Genomic DNA, 23,438 nt, shown 5'->3' with positions numbered 1-23,438 from the left:
TTATGTAAAATAATCACTCCCCCCCACCCCTTCAGCTCTCTGAAAGTATTAATGAATTTACAGAGGGACTTCAGCAAGGGGAATCACTAGAAAACAAATACAAAATAAAAAATTACCCAAGCAAATACTTAAGCCAAGACACCAGGGACAATGTTGAATGCAAAAAATCTTGAAGAGCAATGGTGCTAGGTGTGCTCCCAGGCAAGTTTTAGTAAGGAAGAACACAAAACAAAAACTACCATCCTCTCCTTCTCAAGTCCACATGTCCCAAATAACGAACTCATAAAATGGGTTTTAGTTTCAGAACCATCAAGTAACCTTCCTAAGTATGTTCGCTATTCTGGGTAATTAGGGTCCTTAGGCCTTTTCTAACCTCGGGGGTACTCTTTCGATATAATCAGAATGCTATTTGAAATGCCCTTTCCTTCACCCTGGTGCCAGAAAATTCCGTTCAAGTGAAATACTTAGTGAGAATATTACTACTGAAATCCTATTTTTGCTAAGTTTATCTTTTTAAAAAGCACTGTTTGGTACCAACAGGTACCAAATAATTTTATTTATGCATATTAACTTATCTTTCCGAGTTCCCTTGTGCTTTCACCAAGAGAAAAACAAGAGGGCTGGATAATTTATGAAGCAGAACTTCAGTCCAGGAGTTGACTATGTTGTCAGAATTTTGTTTAGAAATAACTTCAAGAAAATTTTCCAATTAATTCCCACCTTATACTCCACTACCAACTACTTGCAATGCAGCAGTTCTAATCAATGTTATAATGGTGACCTTGGACCCTAGAAATAATCAACAGAAAAAGATTAGTACTGAAAGTGGAAACTCAATTTATATCCCTTTCCATATTACTTAGCTACTACTTAAGTAATTGCCAGCTCATTTCCAGGCATTTGGCCACAATAGATTATAGTACCTATGTTTGGGCTGGAATGAGGCAGTTACACCTACAGGAGAAATTATCTCATACTGGAAAAACAAACAAACAAACAAACAATTCACAGTTGTAAAGGATTCCAGAGATCTAGACGAGGAAATCAGGAACCGAGTTTCCAGAACTAGTTAGTACCATCGGCAAGGCTACAGCTGCTATAATTTACAAAGTGTACCAGCCAAGTGTGCCAAATTAGAAAGAACACTGGCTTAGTAGTCAAAAAATGGAAAATATGCAAGAAACCCCACAAGCAGGACTGGCTAAAATGTTAAGATATTACTGTGCTATCCTTTGCCGGGAAACCAGAATTCAAACACACGCTATCATTGGCAATGCAAATTGATATATGTGCACTTTGAGGAAAACAATACTTATCAGAGCCATTAAAATGCTTAGATTCTTGACCCAAAAAATCTCATTCCTTGCAATTCATCCTATCGAAATGCTTGAAGGAAAACAATTTAAGCATGAAGTTACGAAAATATTCACTGCAGTGTCATTTGCAGTAGGGAAAACTGAAACAACCTTGATGTTCAACAATGGGGCAATACTCAAAAATGGTGGGTAAATCTTCCTCCTAAATTTTCAAACAAACTTTGTAGTCTTTGTTTAAAGGATCCAATTTAGAAACTAGATTAATAGCTCTTATCTCAAGGATACATACAGGCTTTCTCCTCTGTCCTCACCACTCATCACTCTCCCCCAAGCTCCCATCTAAAAACCTATCTTGACTCAATGGGCAGATTTTTAAACATTAGCCTGATACTACCCCACCCTACCCTGCCAAATTTGTATTTCCTCCTGCTCTGTCTTTCTTCATTCTTTTTAATGCAACATACACTTAAGAACTACCTTAGACAATAGTAGCCACCCACCCCTTCTCTCCCTCCTCCCTTTCATTCTTGAGGCCACTGGTAGAAAATTTAGGGAATTAAATAATTCACAGTATAACCAGAATGGGGTATCAAGGTAATAAGCAATTTCCAAACCTGGTATCAGAATCACATGGGGCACGTTAGAAACTCAGATTTCTACTGTTTTTATGTTATAGTGGGTCTGAGTTTTCCAAGTGGTTCTCAATCCTGGCTGCACAAATGAAGCATTATGGGGCTTTTTGAAGATGACGATGAGCCCCAACCAGAGAAATTTTGATTGAGGAACACAGTGGGTCCAGTACCTTAATATTTTTTAAAGTTCCACTTGGCAAAGGCATAGTTTCATGCAACTTAGTCAGAAAAAGCTGAAGTGGTCAATATAAACCTTCACTACTCAAAGTGTGGTCTCGGGATGAGGCATCAATATTATGAGCTGGGAGCATGAATTAAAAACTTCAACAAAATCCCCACGTTTCTTATTCCCATTAGTTTGAGAAACAACCGTCTAGGTCAGTGCTGTCCAGTAGAACTCTCTGATGAAAACATTGATCTGTACTACTCAATAGGGTAAACCACTAGCCACAAGGAGCTAATGAGCACTTAAAATGTGGCTAGTTGAGATTGAGGAAACGAATTTTTAATTTAGATGTAAAGTCACACGTGGCTACTAGCTACTGTACCAGACAGGTTTAATCTAGATAATTCATTTTGGTCAGGAGGCATGAATTTACAGATCCAGATCTATGGATGCAAAAGGAATCCACCAGAGTTACTGCCTACAGAAATATTCTCTCCTATTAATAAAGACAAAAGCCGGGTGTTACAAACAATCCATTTATTGGGTTTTAAACTAATTACACAATGAAATAATCAGTTTGGCACTACTCTATACAGGGATTACTCCTGTGTATGCTGACACTTAAAACACTGTACCAGGACCTCTGCTGTGCTTAGGTCTGTATTGAGTCATTCAGCAAATAAGATACTAAAAAATATGCTGTAGTGTTCCTTTAAGGAAGACTGTACAGAGCGTGTAAGATGACATTCACCAACTTGTGAATTACTTTAACCTAGAAGGTAACTTGCATTCTATAAACTTGTCATAGGCAAACATGTGGTGTTCGCATTCAGAGATGCACACAGAAAGGTTACATAAAAAATTCAGACATTCTAACATTAAGTGAACTCAAACAAAACCCCACACCTCAGCTTTTGTAACATGAAAAGAAAATAATTTAAAAACAAAAAATGGCATTCAATTGATACAAAAGCCAAAATCACTATAATAGCTACTTGTGAATCTTTACAAATTAATTACACACTGGTGTTGTGTAAAAGGTTGCATCTGTACAAAGTCTTGCCAATGCTATCTCTACAGTTTATACAGTCTTTTACATCTATATAACATTTATTAAACAATCAATTAAATATCAAGACTTCTTAGTCTCTCAACGATTCTGCAGGCAAAAAAGAAAAAAAACAAAAAGGGAAAAAAGAAAAAATTACAGAATTTTCACAAACACAGCAGTCTTCCATTCAGTGAAGCCTTAACAGTTTCCAGGGGGTCAAACAATATTTGCAAAGAAAACAGGTAAAAATCACCCAGTCAACGTTTTTATTATTGTTGCTGTTTATTTTCAAAATCACACGTTGTATTCACACACAACAATCAATCAAAAATTTATTCACCAAACCCTCAGTTTTTTAGCAACTGCTCTTCTATTCGGCACCAAAAACTCCAGTCTGTGGGAAGCACACGGACAGACTTCACTTCTGTGTCTTGGTCAAGCAATCCATCAGGTCCTTAGTTAGGTTGCAGGCTTGTCCTCTTTTCCTTCCATCTTCATGGCTCTCCAGGCCTCAGATTTATGGCCCACAGCCCTATTACCATCTAAACCCAACAGCGATTTGGAAAGAATTCAAAATAATTTGAGATGAAATGGCAGGATCTGTATTACAGATGGGTATTCTCAATACCAAGTAAACTGCTTTGTAATGAGTCTCTAGACTCTGTCTGGTCTTGGATGCCATGATCGTACTGGGTAATAAACTCTACTCTGAGACATTGTGGCTTTGTCAGATGCCTCCAAGAAAAAGGGATCAATATTTTGGAAACAGTTACGGACAAGTCAGGAAACCAAAATGGCAGCTGAAAACCTGTGGAACGCAGACTAATGAGACCAAACACAGAAACCACCAAAATGATGAGAGCTCAACAGAGGCAGAGTTTTAAAACCTGCAGAGTCACCACAGATGGTACCTGAGGATCTGGAATTTTTGATGCAAAGAGCTTGAAGTGAGGACTATTCATCTGTATCAGGGAGGAAAAAAATGTCAGTCAGGCAACAGGACACCCAACTCTAAAAGCCCCATAAGTGAGATTTTCCTTATGCTTCCTATCCCAGTAGAAAGGCCTGGGGTCCTCCCTCTTTAATACATACTGGATAATAAAATAACCTAGATGAAACGTTCTCACAACTATATAGAACCTAGTCCTCACGGCAATCCAAGATACCCAGGCCCCACTCTGGAGGAAACTAAGACTAAGATTTCTTTTATCTAACCATTTCCAAGCTACTAAGCCTACTCATTTATAAAAGTCTAAAAGCGGTCACATGAATTCTCTGCTTAATACCTGAAGCAGAGAAGCAAGGAAAAATTCTCTGGGAACTTCCACTACCAATCGCAAAAGTCATATTTAAAAAAATTCTTTATCTAAACGACATTTAAGAATACCAGCAAAAAGAAAACACTTATGAATACCCACTTCTCAGTCATCAAACCAAAGGACACATTCCTGAGGACGTGGGACTTCTTTAAACGCAGAATTGCGCCGACTTACCCCCGCTATGCATAATAGCATGGTGACACGAGGAGATCAGTGAGAACGAGCAGCTGGTCGTCAGTGAACTGCTGTTTGTGTTCTTGCCAGTTGTCATGGTGCGTCCTTCGGAAATTGGATAAGGTCTTCTTTACAGTCATCTGTAGTGTAGACAACCCACATACATCTTATTTTAACCTCTCTGAACAACTAGGGTTATATTTAGGATACTTTTAGCTAAGTAACAAACCCTCTAGACTTCAGATCTCACTCTTCACAAAATACTACAAAACCTACAAGTCAATCTTACTTCACAAAGCCACCAAGCTCATTTTAGAAATTACTAGCTGCACTGTAGGACAAGCTACCGGAATTTATACTACACTATTAAGCCAGTTTCAATATATACTGAATATCAATTTACCAAGGTGAAAAGGAAAAAGTCATTGGTTTTCTGAGTTAAGAACATAGGTGCAAAAAAAAAAAGGTGCTCACTAAATAATACCATCACACTTTCCTGTTTAATATTAGCTTCCAGTTAGATAAGATACCTGTTAGATGTAACAACATGCTATAAAATAGTATAAATTTAACTATACTGACATATTACCAATACTTTACTTGCACTGGACTGGGAGGGACAGAAGCTTTAGTAATTTTTTTGCTACCAAAAGATCTTAAATATACATGTCAGCAAGATCACTGCAAGATTTTAATAATTATGGATAAGTAGGCTTGGTCTTGGCAGAGGTTGTAGTAGTGGCTGGACTAAAGCAGATGGTCCAGAGTGTCTAGGAAATTATCAGTATAAATGGTTTGCTACAAAACATCACTGATAATATGTGCGCGGAGAAACTAACAAGGAACAACTTTACCTCAATAGGCTGAGGATCATTCAGATGTGCACTCAAATTCATAAGCAGCTGGGGCATCCAGGTGGGGACATCATAAGGACTAGAAAGAACACATGCACCAAGTCCTAGCACCCCAGCATGACGTTTGACCAACTCTGCAAAGAAAACAGTGATACACATCCAAATAGTTATAGGACTTCACTGCCCTTGTGACAGGGAAATAAAAATTTCGATTATGCTAGTTGTTTTCAACGTGTAAATTTCTGCATTTAAAATGAATCTTTATGCACACACACTGAAAACATGACTTTTGAGGCTGAATAAAAGACAACCTATAGCTGTCCCTCAATGACACGTAATTATATCTAGGTCAGAATGTCACACATTTGCTAAAACTAACTAAATTATGGCTTTTTTGATCAATTCATATCATATGCAAAGGTACAATCCCTGATCCTAAAACAATCTCCAATCAAAATTAGACGTCACTTTTCCAGATGCAACTACCCGTCACAGAATGTATCAATTCATGAGGTAAACACACTCAAAACAGAACAGCAATGTGTCTGTATTCTCCAGGATCTATGTTATTTCTTTGGTGATAGAAGTTACATTTAAGTGCTTTCCAATTCTCATTATTTTTAAATAGAGATATGTGTATGTATGTGTTTATATTATATGGTATATATGAAACATGGTGTAGGGAGTTGAAGTTAAGAAAAAAGGAATTTGGAGTAGTCAGAATTGTAACCAATGCCACTTGGGATAACAAAGACCTGAAACTACTTTGGTGCTTAATTATGAAAAAATACAGTTCTCAAGCAAAGAAACTATACAGTAATACTATTTTATTGGAAATTGCTATTAGGTCACTATATGACATAATTAAGAGCCTACTATAACCAGCACTTAAAAGCTTCATATTCTAAGCACTTCTTGCAAATTCAATAAGCTTCCAACTTACTAATAATCTTTCTATATATTTTCCATTATTTTGTGACGGTAGTTAGCAGTGGCAAGATCAGGTACTTCTTTACAATCACGTTTATATTTCTCTTTAAACATGACATAATAACCAGATCTTATTCTCTTACCTGTTACCTTAGTATACAGGTTCCTTTGTACTATCTCAATTTTTGCTTTTACATTCCAGTCTTGCCTTCTATGCAAAGCTCCTCAAAACCAGACAACTATTCTTAGTAATTAGCATAGACCCAGCGCAAATACAAGTATTTAATAAATATTTGTTGAGTAACCTGGTTAATTCCTAAATGAATGTGGATGTTTTCTACCAAGAGTACTGTTACCTGCAGAAGGAATAGTATCTCCTACAGAACCAGGGTCCCGCTTTCTTTTCTTCGGTAGTTTTGTTTTGCAAAGTTGCTCAAAATGAATCTGCATAGGACTGTCCATGGTAAGAAAGTTACACTGTAACAGACCACTTAAGGTGGTAGCAGCCATTTCTCGAACCTGTAGAGACAATCATTTTTATTAGAGCTGAGCTCCCAAGGCTGGTGGAATGACGAGGCTAGAAAAGTGGTGTGGGAACTGGGGTGGGGACGTTCCCTGGCATTTGTATGAAATTTATGAATGCTCTTTTGCAGCCCCATCCTACTCCTTTTTTTTTTTGCTCTTTTGCAGTTTCTTAATGGAGACTTCACCAGATTGTCAAAGGGTCTGTCGCCTAAAAATGGATGAAAGCTACTACATTAGGGTTTCAGATAGTAAATACTTAACTAATTTTATACAAAATTAAACTTCTCCATAAATTTTCCCAATGACCAACAGTTCTCATTAAATCTAATAAAGCTTTCTTTAAACATTTCGCATTTAGGTGACTACAGAGTTTTTTCAAATATTATCATAAATAGCTGTAGCTAAGTATTACTGATACTCAGTATCACCTGTTTTAAAAATATTATAGTTTTAATAAGCATCATGGTTATGTTTACAGTATGTTTAAGCCTACTACATGGAAGAAGATATAAAAATAATCTATAAAAGTGTTCTAAACAAGGTCCAGAATAGATTTTAATGCAATTGCTAGAATCTTTTAATATAGAAAACACTGACTTTCGAGATTCCCACCTTTCCATTTCTTAATTTAAAAAATACAAGAAAAAGTTTTAAGAATTTTACAGATAGCTGTAAATATTTTAATTGAAGCCGGTTGGAGCTGTTGTAACCCCTGTGTGAGTACCCTTGGGACTAGACAATAGCTGCTCCTAGAACACAAAGAAACCGGATTGCAAAATGAATGGGCTCATTAGAGAGGTGGAGAAATCTCCATTCCCAGTTTCCGATAGATACAATCTATTTTCAGTGCTCTCAAATAAAATATGTACCATATTTTGCCGTGTATAGTGTGCTCCCATGTATAATGCATACTCACGTTTTTGGCCCAAACTTTCAGGGAAAAAGATTTCATTTAAATTTTTTTAGTTCAAGTTTTTATTTGTTTACATTTAGGTACTTCATTTCATTATAAATAAATTTAGCATTTTTCTAACATATTATAGTATATGAAATTTTATGTAACAAATAATTACAAAACACACGAACAGATACAAGGTACAAGAAATTTTATGTACCAGTAACAAATTTACGATAATTACACATCACAGAAGGCCAAGAACTCTTCATTGTTGCAAGTGTGTCATAAGTTTAGCAAAACCGATTATCGTATTCCAGAGTATTATTTTGCATACGGATATTGTTACTAATTTCTAGAGTTATACTTTTAACTCATAAGCATAAATAAAACAATTCAAAACATTTATATAGATATGGAATTAGTACCACCCATGCATAACAAGCATCCTTATTTTTCCCCTCACAAATTTGGGCAAAAAAGTGCACATCATACATGGCAAAATATGGTAATTTTGGGGCATGCTCCACTACATGGAAAACCCATTAAGTCCATAAAGTAAGCAAAAATTCTACAAGAAGTTCAATTACATTTTCTTTCTCTAAGGCCAATTTAGAAAGTTATGTCTTATTCCACATTTATTAAAACATGCTTTTCTTACATTAGACTATTTCACTAATAAATTTATCTTTCTGTATAAAATATTAATGTAGCCTCACCACAAAAGTTGCCTTTAATTTCTCTACCAAAGAAAATAAAAAGGGACAACAATCCTGTCTTAAGTCTACTGGATAACAGCATTTACATGTAGATTTTCATTCTCTTGAAACTGCTGCCTTCATGTATCTTCCTATTAGTGCTTTTAAAATCTGCCCAATAAGTAATGTTATCTGCCCAACTGCAAAGAGAAGCCAGAACAAGAACTGCCCGATATCTGTTTCCAGGAAATCACATTAGAGTATCAAAACTAATCATGTAGGGCTATGTTAAAATAAAAGTTACTTTTAGTAATTTACACTTTAACAGAACACATCTTATCATTGTGTAAAAGGAGGCCATGAGGCTTTCGTTAAATTTATTACATTTTGATTTGCTTTAAATTTTACCTCTAGCTGTTCATCCTCCAAAAGAGTTATAACCAGCCACCTGATGTCTTTAACTGCATCTTCATTGTTTAGGAAAATAAAGAGGTTATAAAATACCATGGTCTGGAGGTAGGTCAGTACTGTGTATCTAGCATGCCAAGAACTGCTTCTTGCTGTCTGTGAATGAGAAGTAGAAACGATGAAGAGAGTGCTGACAGAAACATGAGATGACAGACTCCAAAATTACATGCAAATAGTATGTTCTAATGTAATTCTACCTATTTTACAGGTATAGTTAGAGCAAGCTAGTCTTATATTTCCTTCCAAATGAAATGAGCTATTTCAGGTAAAGGTATTCAGGATGTATGAATGGTTATGAGTAAAGGGAAAGGAGCATACAGATAAAAGTCAATTTTAAGAGACTTATTTATAATTAATGACTAACTCCTCCAAGGGTTGCACATTGTTTTATTTTACTTTTGATAGTAGCAGATAGGGTATTGAAAGCAAAAAAGATTGAGAACTATATTCCACTACAAAAAGAATACCAGTTTGAGCTCTTAAAAAGTATTTTTCAGTGTTACTCAAACTTAAAAAGTAACTCTGTGTATACAGAAAATGTGGGGGTTGAGTGACCTGCTCAAGTTCATAGAATTTGGTGGTAGAGCCAGGTACAGAATCTAGGTGTGTTTCTTTGGTTAGTACATGACTTCTCTCATACCAAAAAAAAAAAAAAAATTTCAGAATGAAAACAAGTATCGGGTACTGTGTGCACTGCAGTTGATTTGTGAAATTCTTAGAATGGTAAGCCAAAATTGTAACCAAAGGATATAAATATTTGTTATACACTCTTACTTGTTTTAGCACCTGAAGTACCAAAGGCACTTGATGAGGGTAAAGCAACCCCTGAGACATTAGTGATAAACATAACTTTGCATCTCTTTTCAGTTCATCATAGCTATTGTCATTTTCCACTGGGGCAATCTAGAGAACAATAAAACACACCAAAGACATAAAATGAAAAATAACAGCCATAAATACAAAGGCAACCTTACATGGAAGAAATCACATTTTTACTTTTATCAACTTCTGTGGAAAACAAACATATACAATACCAGAGAATAGGATAATGAATCCCCATTAGTCAGTCACTTCTTCAACAATGACAAAACTGGATAATCCTTTCATTTTTGCTCTCCTTTGATTCCCCTCCCCCAATTAATTTGAAGCAAATCCCAGATATAGTTCATCCATAAATACTTTATTATGTACTTTTAAAAGATAAAGTCGCTTATAAAACACCAACAATGACATCAAATATAAAAATTCATTAGTTAAAATATAAGATATTCAGTAGTGCTCAAATTTCCCCAATTATTTCACACACACATTATTACAATTGGATTTTTAGAATCTGGTTCAACATAATGACCGTAAACTGTATTTGGTTGGTATGTCTCTGAAATCTAAAGATTCTTTTAAAAGTATTAAAATATTCTACAGATTCCCCCATCTTTTTTTAAAATCCATTGTTTGTTTTTCCTTTTTTAACAAGGGGATTGGGTGGGAATCTAGACCTTCTGTCTTATAGTCTCCCCTATTGTGGCTTTCCTTCTCTGATGGCACCCCTGTGGTGGTATTCAATGGCTTCAGGCCTGACTGTTTAGGCACAACATAAGTGGTGTTGTGTGTTTCCTTCACTTAGATTCAATTGTCTCTTTTTGTGATGAACCATTATAAAAACAGAGATTTGAAAATTGGTGACACCATGCTTTCTTCATTGTTACCTGTACTACTTTATACAGAAAACTTCCCGTTACTCAGTCAGAATGATTTCCCTATCCCCCAAAAGTAAACAATGAATTTTTTTTCTTTAATTACCATTATGAACTAATAAATTTCAACAAATTTAATGGCTTTGATCTATTGTAGTTACTCTTCTTACCGGTGGTCGAACTCCTGAGTCCTTTAACACACTGTAGCATCCTTGGTTACTGGCCTGACAAGATGACCTAGGTTTAAACTTTTCTTGGTCTAAACCTGAAATCAGCCATTTTTCCAAGGAGCCCTGGTTCTTCTAGTGGGAAATGATACTTAGAAATTATAATCTGGGCACTAGGAGTATTGATTGTTACTAGGTTGATTAGCGTTTCTGGGCTTTATGGAGAACAGAGCTAGAAAATAAGCATATTTTCTAAATACAAAGATTACAAGACAAAAATAATAGTTTCAAATTTATGATTTTACTAAACAGCTTGGATTTTTCTCTCTTGTCTCTCATGCTAAAAATCTTGGTTACTACTGACAATTATTATTGCTCTTTATTATACAATACACACAATAGCTTCACTCCAATATTATTACTAAGGATATCATCCACAAGGCATATATGAATTTTTAAAGCCACTGCTCTGTATATTTATTCTATCAACCAGATACACAATGATGTAATGCTCATTTATTTGCCTTTTTCTTTTCAGGGATTTTTTTTTTCATTTAATTTGGTTCTATGATTATAAAAAGTATTTATAGGGTTCCAAAGAAAAATTCATAAAACAAGGTATATTCACTCTACCTTCTTTGTCCCCAATCCTTAAATAAATATCCTCTAAAATATTCTAAATGTATTTTCTTGCTTCTTTTTAAAGTATGGTTTTAATTTCCTTACCCCCCACCCTTGTTATCTGATCATTATGGTCTGCTTTCAGCAAGTGTTTCATTAAGTTGGTTCTATCCTTGAGGTCTCCTCTTAATTTTCCATTCACTGCCATCCTGGCCAGTCCACTACCCTCACCTGCATTCTGCTTGTTTGCTAAACGGCCCCAGTTGTCTTTGCTGTTGAGCCTAATCTCTCCTATACCAAAAATCATGACACATCACAACAGTCCTGAATAAAGTCTTCCTTATAATTTTAACAAGTCAGAATAACTGTTTCTTCAACAACTGGTCCACCAAGTTGAGTATATTAATTCACTGTGATAATTTGTCCAGTTTTTCATGGAAGTAATTTCCCTTACCAGACATTATTAAAACAAGTATGAGATTTCATTTCAAATCAGTAAAGATGGATTATCTTGAAAATTAAGCTGCAACTCTATAACATTATATAAAATTTACATAAAGTAACATATAAATTTTATCACATGATGCAAAATTTAATGTATCACCATAAAATGTTTGAGAAACCACAGAACCGCTTAAAAAGATAATCTTGGACTAACATAGTTCAAAGCATCATTTTAAAATAAAGGCAACTATAAAAGGGAACTCCTTTATAAACACCATAACAGAAAACTGGTAAAATAAGATAAATACAAATAGCCAGAAAAATACAAATAGCCAACATATGTGTAGTCTCACTAAAGAAGTACAACGATTTTTTAAATATATAAAACATCAGAGCCGTAGGGAAAGAGATAACACAATACAGCCTCTTTGGAGGGCAGTATCCCCCAAAATTATAAATGCAGATAGATCTCTTTACACAGCAATTTTATATACAGTAATTATCTTACAAATATACTCATATTTGCAAAAATATTGTTAGCATTGTTTTTAACAGACAAAAGCTGGGAATAACCAGTGTTCATCAATAGAAAACTGGTTAAATAAATGACATTATAATATAATCATTAAAAAGAGGCAATTATAGGAAGATGGTCATGATATATCAGGTTTTTAAAAAAAATCAACTTGAATAAAGTAGTTCTGTTTTTTGTAAAACAAATTTCACACACACCTCAATGCAGTGTTTGGCACAGTTGTGTTCACAGACAAAACTATAAAAGGATACACATCAAACAAACAAAGCCAGGATTAAAATTATTACAAATACTTAACAGTCCAAATCTCCAGGCAATTCACCCATAGTAAAAACAAAGTGATTTAGAGTTTAGTTAATTGAACTGTAGTATACAAAAGACTATATTCATTTGTTGGCAGGCCTACCTACCATATTACCAAAAGAATTTAAGGTGACTCACTCACCTGCTTTATAAGCAGTCTCTCTTCCTACCATTCACGAAAAAAATGTGTTATGAATGCAATTAAGACATAATATTCTCACGTTTAGAATGCTAAACTAAAAAGAGCAAAATCCTGAAATCCAATAGACCAAGCACACCATTCAGAGTACCATGTTCCAAAACTCTTAAAAGCAAATTAAGCAGTTACTAATGTTGGACAACAACTAACTCATTTGAAATACACTACTTTCATGTGCCAGTGAGATCAAAATCTTTTAGATGTTTTATTTTGCAGTGATTATGTATATCAACAACATTACTGTTTGTGGGACAGAAACTTTCTGTTAACAAAGTAAAGCCTCTAAGTTTGGAAGAGTACTTTCATTAGTTCATCTCAAGAAATCACAAGAATACCTTTTATCCCTATTAGCAACTGCTTTTTAGGTACATTTGCCTGAATCTAACTCCTTCAACTTTTCAAATTTAGTATTTTCCTAAAAGTATTAGTTTTCTTTCTAGATATCATATGACTTTTAAAACAACACATGTGGTACATTGTCATAATTTTCTAAGAACCACATGTATTGTTAATAGAAAAGCTAGGAATCAGACAACCTTAAAGTCTGGGAATGTTCTGCCACTGAACGGGGTGGATTAGCCAGCCATTTCATTAAAAAAATCTGCCTAGATCTTCCCTCCAATATTGGGGGGAAAGAAAAGTCTAACATTAGAAACGGAAAAACATTTCTTATGTGCAACAACTTGGATGAGTCTTAAGGGAATTGTGTGAGTGAAAAAAGCCAATCACAAAAGGTCACATATCTCCATTTATATGACATTCTTAAAATGACCATTATAGAGATGGAGAACAAATTAGTGGTTGCCAGAGGTTAGGGATGGTGAGGGAAAGGAAGGTATGTATGATTATAAAGGGGTAGCACAGAGATTTTTGTGATGATGGAATATTTCTGTATCTTGATTGTGGTGGTGGTTACACAGATCTATACATGTGATAAAATGACAGAATTATACACATACCCATTTCAATTTTCTAATTTTGAAATGTACTATAGTTTGAAAAAATGTAACAGAGAAAATTGAGTGAAGAGATCATGGGACCCCTTCTTAATATCTTCACAACTTCCTGTGAATCCACAATTATTTCAAAATAAAAAGTTTGGGGAAAAAAGTCTATGCCCATGAAATTAAGAGGTTTTCTTCATGTGTTACCTATTATTTTGTTTTGCTTTCTGGCCATACTATAAAACAGACTGACCTATAGTGATTTAGGTTTTCCTTAAAAGCTGAAATAAGGATGTTTTAATGGCTACTTGCAGCATAAATATGTGCATTTTCTAGCCAATATCCATTCCTCCTTCTGCTGATGATGACAGCTTGATTAACTTTTGGGAAATCATTCTTCTCATCTGTCATTCTGGCGGGATTGTCAATCAAAGGATCATAGCAAGAGACCTGAGTCTGGCCAGTGAGACTTTTTCCTCTGGGTACTGGAATCTTGAAGAGAGATAAACGGAGACAGCACCCTGCAGAGGCTTAGTTTCTGTTACCTGGGTCCCCGTAGTTTTTGTGGTTCCTACCCAGTCCTTAAGCTTTTACTTACATTCTGTGAAATACCCTAGCACGTCTAGATAATCTAATTAACTTCCTGCTTTTGCTGCCATAGCCATTTGGCTTCTTGTGTTTGCAATCAAAGAATCGGAACAGATACACCGATGTGTAAAAAAGAGATCTTAATGTTTCTTCTGCCTTATTTTCATACAAATTTATTATTTTTAGTGTATCACAGATAAAATTTAACTCACATTAAACTGTGTTAACATGTAGAAAATGCTGTCCGTTTAGTTAGCAAAGAAAATATTTTACAGGGTCTTCTCTAATTACTGAGAAAAATAATTTTTCTGAAGAAATGCTATCACTGGCATGTAATTTTATACCAATTATCAAACATCTGCTAATTTTTCTCTAAGTTTGACATATGTAAAACTATTATTCTACAGTGGTGAGTTTTGATGAACATTTAGTGAAGCATGCAACTTGGCATGCAACACGACCCCTCTTTCTCCCTAACCACTATCATTTGAGCTCTCAATTATTCCAAATTAAAATTCAGTTAAAGACTAGTAACAAAAATAATATACGTGCATATTTTACACTGTGCTCTCTGCTTTATAGGAATTATCTCATTTCATCCTTGTCACCGCTCTGTGAGGGATACTGCTATTATTCCACACTTAACATATAAGGAAACGGTCTTAGAAGTTCAGTAGTTTGCACAAGGTCACACACACAAAAAAAAGCACCTGTCACAGACAGGATTTTAAACTAGGTCTTTATTTATTCCAAAGTCAGTGCTCTGCAAACTATTCTTGGTTGGAAATCCTCTTTCCTTAACACGTTGCGTACGGATCACGAGAATCTTCACGAGGGATTTAAACCCCGCCGTACGCAACGTGTTAATATTGAGCAACATGGAGACTCTTAAGCTAGGACATAGAACAGGCATATAACTGAAGCTTTCACTTTGAGACATATATATCACTTTGATATATATATATATATATATATATATATATATATATATATATATCAAGGGATATATAAAAAAATCGATAGACACACACACTATCTAGCTCAACGGATTCTTTCATTCATATAAAACTGCTTTTCATAGAATAGGATACATAATACTTCATTTAGACTCTAATAAGCACCTCAAATATGTCCAGAATGAATTTTCTGATTTTATCTCCATCGTGTGTGCTCTTCCTACAGTTTAGCAAATAGCTTTGTTTTATATTCCTCTTTTTATCCTTCATGTCTAATCTGTCTCAAAATAACTGTTCATCTGTGCTGTGATGCCTTCGTACCTCAGACGCCATTCACCAATATGGCCTAAAGCAGATTCTCAACCTCAATATTTGTATATTCAGGTTAAATGTTGGGCCCTGTCACTAGCAACTTATGCGGTAGAGCTTTCTAATGATTTCCATTTTTCATAAATTTCAAGTGGATTCAAATCATTCTTCTATATATTTCTCATATATTAGCTTTCTGATTCTTTTTTTTTTTTTTTTTGAGTGAAAGAATAGGGGTAGAACTCCAGCTATGCCAACATTCACTGCCTGATCATGTTTTATGTTCATTGTGCATGTGGCAGTGGAAAAAAGTTTAAGCACCACTGCCTGAAAAGACAAACCCTATCTACACCAAGAATCTACATGTAACAAGGACCTTTATATTAGGATGGTACAAAAGTAATTACAGTTTAAAAGGTTAAAAATTTCAAAAACCACAATTACTTTTGCACCAAACTAATACTTTCGCACGAACTAAAAAGTTACTGTTCACTTTTATCAGGCCCTACACAGCATTCTTAAAAACATTTTAGTAGTGAATCTTTGACAATTACTGATAGCACCATCTTTTTGAAATATCCTAAAGACAAAGCATACTGTGGCAAATCAAAAGTTTAGCATGCTATTTGTAAATAAACAATAATAAACGCCCTCCTGACATAATAATATCTATTATATATTATACTGACCAATAATTGTCAAGTAGTGGTGATGTTTGTGCCAAGCCTTCCAAACGTGCAATGAGTAAAACAATCACAGCCAACCATCGCATGACTGCAAACTATAATCCTGGAAACTAATATATCAATCTGTGATCTTAGTTTTATTGGCTCCATTCCCTGACTAGACAAGCAATTAAAACCACCTCAGCTTACACCTTTCATCAAATAAAATTTCAATGTCATTATATGATTACAAGAGACAAGTTACTTCCTGCAGATATTTGTTAGAACCAATTATGGTGCCATTTAAAACTGTAAAACAAAACATACTGAACATCTTGATCTTCAGATTATACGTTAAATTAAAAAGTCAGAAATAGCTATATTCAAAAATTTTATTGTGGTTTTTCTTTCAGCGATCAGTATGTTCCTAAATTATTACTTGGAAATTGGCTATCAGTGAAACACTGTCTGTAATCTTTCCTTGTATCTGTCAAGATCCTACTCTTAACCTAATATTAAAAAGATTATTTCAAAAAATACTAAACCACTCTCATCTAATGAAAATCATACACAGTCTAAAAACATATCAACCATCAGATGACAAATATAAATTCATTGTGAAGGTCAAAAGGAGATGCACTGTTAATTGTATCTACAGACTTACCTTAAAAAACAAAGGTAGAAGCTGAAGTTGTTCTGTGACTGCTGTAGAGAAGGATCTTCCTGCACTCGCCATCAGCCATTTCAATACTATTTGGAAATGAACATGCAGAATCAGTCTTTGCTATCCAGTTAGAGACCACAAAGCAGAATACTGTAATGTCAGACATCCACTCTGACAGCTCTTCAATGTTAACAAAGAGATTGTCTATACTACTTCATAAATTAGACACTGATCAGTAAGTAGTAGACAGGACCCACAAAGGGTGTCAACCAATCTAGGGTACTGAAGCCACTCTCAAAGAATGAGTGAGCAAATTATTAACAGTCTGCCATATAACTATACAAATTAACACTAGCCTTCAATAATCCTAACATAGCAAAAATAATGACTATATTAGTTGTTTATATTTAGAATCCTTGAAAACTTTTTAGATATAACAATAGGAAACCACCAATAACCAAGACAATTTCGAAAAAGAACAAAGTTGGAAGCCCTAAAACTTCCAGATTTTAAAACTTACTACAAAGCTACAGTAATCAAAACAATGTGGTACTGACATAAATACATACAGGCTAATGGAATAGACTAAAGAGACTAGAAATAAACCCTCACACATTTGGCCAATTAATTCTCAAAAAGAGTGGCAAGACTATTCAATGAAGAAATGACAGTATTTTCAACAAAGCATCCACAAGCAAAAGAATGAAGCTAGACCCTTATCTTATACCATATATAAAAGTTACCTGACAGTGGATTAAAAACCTATATGTAAGAGATAAAACTATAAAATTCTTAAAAGAAAACTTAAGGGATAAACTTCATGACATTGGATATGGCAATGATATCTTGGATATGACACCAAAAGCAAAAAAGCCACAAAAGAAAAAAATGAATTAGACTTTACCAAAATAAAAAAACTCTTGTGCATCAAAGGACAATATAAAGGGCAAATATTTTCTCCCATTCACCCAGAGAATGGGAGAAAATATATGCAAATCATACATCAAATAAGAGATTGATATCCAGACTCTATAAAGAACTATAACTCAACAACAAAACAATCTAATTAAAAAATGAGCAAAAGACTTAAATAGGCATTTCTCCAAAGAAGACACAAAAATGGCAAATCAACAAAAAGATGTTCAACCACTTATCATTATGGAAATGCAAATCAAAACCACAAGATACCTTCTTTATACCAGTTAGGATAGCTATAGTCATAAAAACACAAGACAAGTGTTGGTTGGCAAGGATGTAGAAAATAGCCTGGGGGCTCTTCAAAAAGTTAAACACAGAATTACCATATGGTCTAGCAACTCACTTTGGATGCCCAAAAGAAAGCACAGACTTAAAACAGGTACTTCTACACCAATGCTTATAGCAGTATTACTCACCATAGCCAAAAGGTATAAAAAACCTAAATGCCCACCAACAGATGAATAAACATTGAAAACACAATGCAAAGTGAAAAAAGCCAGACATGTATGATTCCATTTAAATGTGGTACCTAGTCTAAGGCAAATTCAGACAGAAAATAGAATGGTGGTTCCTAGAGCCTGGGGGAACAGGAAAATGAGGAGTTACTGCTTAATGGGTAAGTTTCAATTTTGCAAGATGAAAAGAATACTAACGATAGATGATGGTGATGGCTGGACAATAATATGAATGGATTTGATGCCACTGAACTATTAATTTTATATTATGTACATTTTGCCACAGTGAAAAATAGGAGAAAAAATCCTTAGGAAAATCTAAATAAATGTCTGTTTTTAAGCAAGTTTCTACTAATTTTAGCCACTCACTAGTTTTTAGGAGTTTAATGCCCTGAGTTCGTTCATCTTCTTCACCAACTCCATTCTCTTCCATAACATGGTTCTGAATTTCTTCATCCACATCCATGAGGGGTTTCAATTTCTCTAGAATTCGAGCAGTAAACTCAGGGACACGAGGGGATGCTGTTGGCGCGGTGTTTGGCAAAGAAACATCTATCATGAATATGTAGGTCAGCACACTGTAAAATAAAACATGTATAGTAAGAAGAGATCCCACATTATAAATAAAACTAGCGTTCAAAAGTTATAATAACCCGACCAACACAATTCCTGGAGGTCTCTTGTGCTTGTGCCTGCAATTCTGAGGTATTAAAAACTGGGGTGTGAGGGTGGCCAGTTGGCTCAGTTGGTTAGAGCGTAGTGCTTGTAACACCCAGGTCACCAATTCGATTCCCTCATGGGCCAGTGGGCTGTACCCTCCACAACTAGATTGAAAACAATGATTTGACTTGGAGCTGAGCTGCCAGTGGGCAGCCAGTTAGCTCAGTTGGTTAGAGCACAGTGCTCATAACACCCAGGTCGCCGGTTCAATTCCCACGTGGGCCAGTGAGCTGCACCCTCCCCAAGTAGATTGAAAACAATGACTTGACTTGAAGCTGACGGGTCTTCGAAAAACACACTGTCCCCCAATAGTCCCCAATAAAAAAATTAAAACAAAACTGGGGTGTGGAACAGCTAGCCTATTTTACCTTCAGAGCCTCTTGTCTAGTGTCCCACAACAAAATATAAAACAAAATTTGAAGAGGACACCATGAAACTCAGTAGCAACATAACCAGTATGTATTATTAGGTATTAAAATTTAATAATAAAAAAACTCAAGAGGTACACTGTATCACAGAGAAAATACCTACCTCCCTATTCTTTCCCTGACGTTTTTGTAAACCTGGGTGAGTTTGGGTTCCAAGTACTTCAGTAGTCTGTGCAATAGCTCAGGCACTCTCCACTCTTGCTGGGCAAGGCCGCCTTGCAGAACATAGAGTCGACTAAAATGAAAGCACAGGAGAGGTGTGTTAGAGTTCCTCTCCGTCTTTACATATTGACAGTATGGATTAATGATGTCTGGAATCCAACGATAATTATTTCATTTTCTCACCTAATAAATAATAAAACTGACAATTCAAAACAGCCTCTTAATGAAGACTTTACTGTTTTTCCTGTATCATTTTCTCTGTATTCTCATTTCATCACACTACTATACCACCAAAGAAATACTGACTTTAGAATGCTATTTGAGTTCATCTCTAAGCACCAGAAGTTTCCTAAGAAAAATAATTAATAACTATTCTTTTTTTAATTAAAGTTTATTGGGGTGACGAGTGTTAGTAAAGTTACATAGATCTCAGTAATAATTATTCTTATTAACAAAATTATCTACATTTGTTTCTCTTGTCCACTAATTTTTTCCAACTCTTTATACCCCACCAAGTATATTTTTCCTTAAAAGGATAACTCTCTTCTTTCCTGATACGAAAGAATGAAAAAGGAGATGTGATAAAGAAGTTAATGTTGTCATGGTACTTTTTAGGCAGTCGCAATATAAAAGCTCTGACAGTGGAGAACGCTGAATCTAACTTAAGCATGAATTGCTGAGGTTGCTTCCATTTCTCCTACTTGTCCCAAATTGAGAAATAACTCTACTTAGTATCATATGTTGTACTGAACTGAACTGAATCACACCATCTCACAGAAGAACGTGCAGTTGACCCTTGAACACGAAGGTTAGGAGCACCAACCCCAGTGCTGTAAAAAATTTGCACATAAGGTTTGATTCTCCCAGAACTTCAGTTGTTGCTAGTTATCTGCAGGGGGATTGGTCCCAGCACCTCCCTGGATGTTCAAGTCCCCTATATAAAATGGTATAAAACAATGCACACAGTCGGCCCTCAACATCCGTGGATTCCCAACAGTATTTTCAATACGAGGTTGGTTGAATCTGTGGGTATGAAACCTGGGGATTACAGTGGACTGATTGTATATTTACTGAAATAAATCTGCATCTAAGTGGACCAGGGCAGTTCAAACCATTTTGTTCAAGGGTCAACTATAGTTACATTATTTAGCCTTTATGAGCACAGAGTTTACTTCCATTCATACATCAAGAACAAAAATGGTATCTTTTGTTGTAAAATGTTTTAACTGCATAAGTTTTGTTTTTATTTACCAAGCATCTACAAAGGATCCTCCTTCACCACTCAATGGTGATTCCAACAGCAGCTCAAAAAGCCAATGAAGTTTCCGGGGATCTCTGCTCTCCTGTGTTGAAAATATAAATTAACAAATAAAATAGGGGTTCTACAATTCTGTAAAGAAGTCAGATCCTGTTATTTTAGAAATATAAATAAATATAAGTATAGAGGAAGAAAATCAAACTCAAACTTACAGGTGAGTCAAGTCCAAATGTATTACCATAGCTCATATTAGAAAGATTAAGAGAGAAAATTGTTTTAGCTAAAGTGGATTGTCTTTATATCAAAGTATAAAAGCGACGGACATATTTAGTGTTGAAAACACCTATAACTTTGCATCATCTGGCTTTTATAAGTTACGTATGATTTGGCTTGTCATTTAATCTAAAAAAAATGCATTATCATGGCAGAGAAGACATAATAATAATCTCTTAGGTTATCATTCAAGGGTAATTTGAAAGGCTAACCAGAGCCATCTCCAATTAGATGACAAAACTAGGAATAAAATTTCAAGATTCAAGAGGTGTAATGAGATTTCACAGATTTTGAGACAGGGTATAAAAGTCTGGATAGAGCAGCTGAACACACATGAGCAGGAGCACTTACACAGGATGTCGCTATACAAGTGCCCCAGTCGTTGTATGTTTCAACCGTGATGTTGGACAACGCTGTTCTAAGCAGAGGGCACAGGAGTTCCCACAGCTGCTCCACCTGCTCAAAACACATGGGAAACAGTTAATGATGCTCAGAACATTTTTCTTCAACTATCTTCTCTTGGAAAACACACACACACACACACACACACACACACACACACACACACACACACACTTCACTGAAACTATTTCTCAGAACACCCAAATAGTCCAGGAAAGTAACCACCATATTATCATCTTACATACTCAGGTATAAGATGATATTTTCCCCAAAAAAAAGTTATTCAGAAAAGAGACACCTTATATAGTTCCTTACAAAATCTCTCATATTACTGATAGGTCCTCTTTTTAAAATTTTAGTATACTAGGCTGAAACAAACTCTCAATCATTTCTAAGTTTTGCATCCTTATAGAGGTCACTTGATTGAATTCTAATACAGGAAGCAATGATATTTTAATACAATTTAGTATTAGCCTGAAATATAATCTTCCAATTCCTAGGATAGGATTACTATCAATAGCTTTTTTAAATGTTCCGTTGTACAGAGACTGCAAATACATGTGTACAGATGCTTCTCACATTTCAATGAGATATTAATCACCTTGCGCTCCTGATAAAATGCAGATTATGATTCATTAGATCAGGGTGGAACCTGAGATCCTACTTTTTCTAACAAACTCCCAAGTAAGTGATGCCCATGCTGTCGGTCCATGGACTGACTGCACTTGAGTGAAAAGGACCCATACAGGATGAATGCTGGGGAGGGCTTGGGATGAAGTTGCCGGTGGTAGCACTGGGCAATGATTACAAGGAAGAAGAAAGCTGTATCTTAAACAACTTCTGAGGAAAGGAGATGTGTCTGAAAAAGAAGTAACTCAGAAATAACAGAGAAAAGATGACAAGAGTATGGGTATGTATGACATGTTTAAATAACCATGTTCCATGTACAGGAAAAAGGCACTATTACAAATTAACACATACTTTTACTTAATACGTGAATTGAACACATATAACTAAATAAGTATATTAAAAAGCATTCATACTTCACCTAAAACTATGTGGAATTAAATTTGCCAAAAACAATACTTGTTTTGTTTGAGGAAATGGTGGCCCACCTTCTATTCAGGCATTCCAGACATAATGCCAGGTTATTTTCAGTCTAGTGCATTTTGCTAAGAAACTAACCTAAGGGCAGAATGAAAAATTAATCTCACAATTTAAAAAAGTGATAGTAAAACAAAAAGGGTGTCAAACACAAACTGTCTAGAAGACCAAATAAGTAATGTAGATGAGCAAGGGGACTAAGAGAAAGGATTTAGTGAGAAGCTAGAGAGTGCTGTGTGGAAGGAGAAGCCCCTGCACTGCACTAGCCAAATGATACAGTGCAATAGTGCACTACCACTGTTCCAAGATCTTTCTATTTTTTAAAGAGAAACTGAAATCATTTTTATGTAGCATATTCTGACTTTTCACTAATGTTGGCAAATAATTCAAATCTTAAAATGTAGTGAATGTCACCTAGAGACCACTAACTACTCTGTAACCTATACACAAAAGCATTATCGAATGGAACACTTCGTATTTTAAGTATTAATATCTAACGTTTTGGGAATGGCCACATAAACGGATAATGCAGCTCTAACAG

At 35.2% G+C, this 23,438-nt stretch overlaps 1 protein-coding gene across 1 annotated transcript in view; it reads right to left on the bottom strand.

Moving 5' to 3' along the window:
- Nucleotides 1–2,636: 2,636 nt before the first annotated feature.
- PSME4 (proteasome activator subunit 4) overlaps nucleotides 2,637–23,438 on the bottom strand; it is an 87,760-nt gene continuing 66,958 nt past the window's right edge. The window contains exons 37-47 of the mRNA XM_019719483.3: nucleotides 21,743–21,847; nucleotides 21,112–21,203; nucleotides 19,802–19,933; nucleotides 18,920–19,128; nucleotides 17,118–17,203; nucleotides 9,803–9,931; nucleotides 8,969–9,124; nucleotides 6,799–6,961; nucleotides 5,513–5,646; nucleotides 4,659–4,798; nucleotides 2,637–4,127 (exon numbers count right to left, since the gene is read on the bottom strand). Coding sequence (XP_019575042.3) covers nucleotides 4,664–4,798; nucleotides 5,513–5,646; nucleotides 6,799–6,961; nucleotides 8,969–9,124; nucleotides 9,803–9,931; nucleotides 17,118–17,203; nucleotides 18,920–19,128; nucleotides 19,802–19,933; nucleotides 21,112–21,203; nucleotides 21,743–21,847 — 1,341 coding nt within the window. The 3' untranslated portion in view covers nucleotides 2,637–4,127; nucleotides 4,659–4,663. The remainder of the gene's footprint in view (nucleotides 4,128–4,658; nucleotides 4,799–5,512; nucleotides 5,647–6,798; nucleotides 6,962–8,968; nucleotides 9,125–9,802; nucleotides 9,932–17,117; nucleotides 17,204–18,919; nucleotides 19,129–19,801; nucleotides 19,934–21,111; nucleotides 21,204–21,742; nucleotides 21,848–23,438) is intronic.

Source organism: Rhinolophus sinicus, chromosome 2 (genome assembly GCF_057876585.1).
Source record: "Rhinolophus sinicus isolate RSI-liver-muscle chromosome 2, RSI-T2T, whole genome shotgun sequence".
NCBI lineage: Eukaryota > Metazoa > Chordata > Mammalia > Chiroptera > Rhinolophidae > Rhinolophus > Rhinolophus sinicus.
The sequence above is the reverse complement of the archived record's forward strand: the minus strand, read 5'-3'. Positions and strand labels throughout refer to the sequence as shown.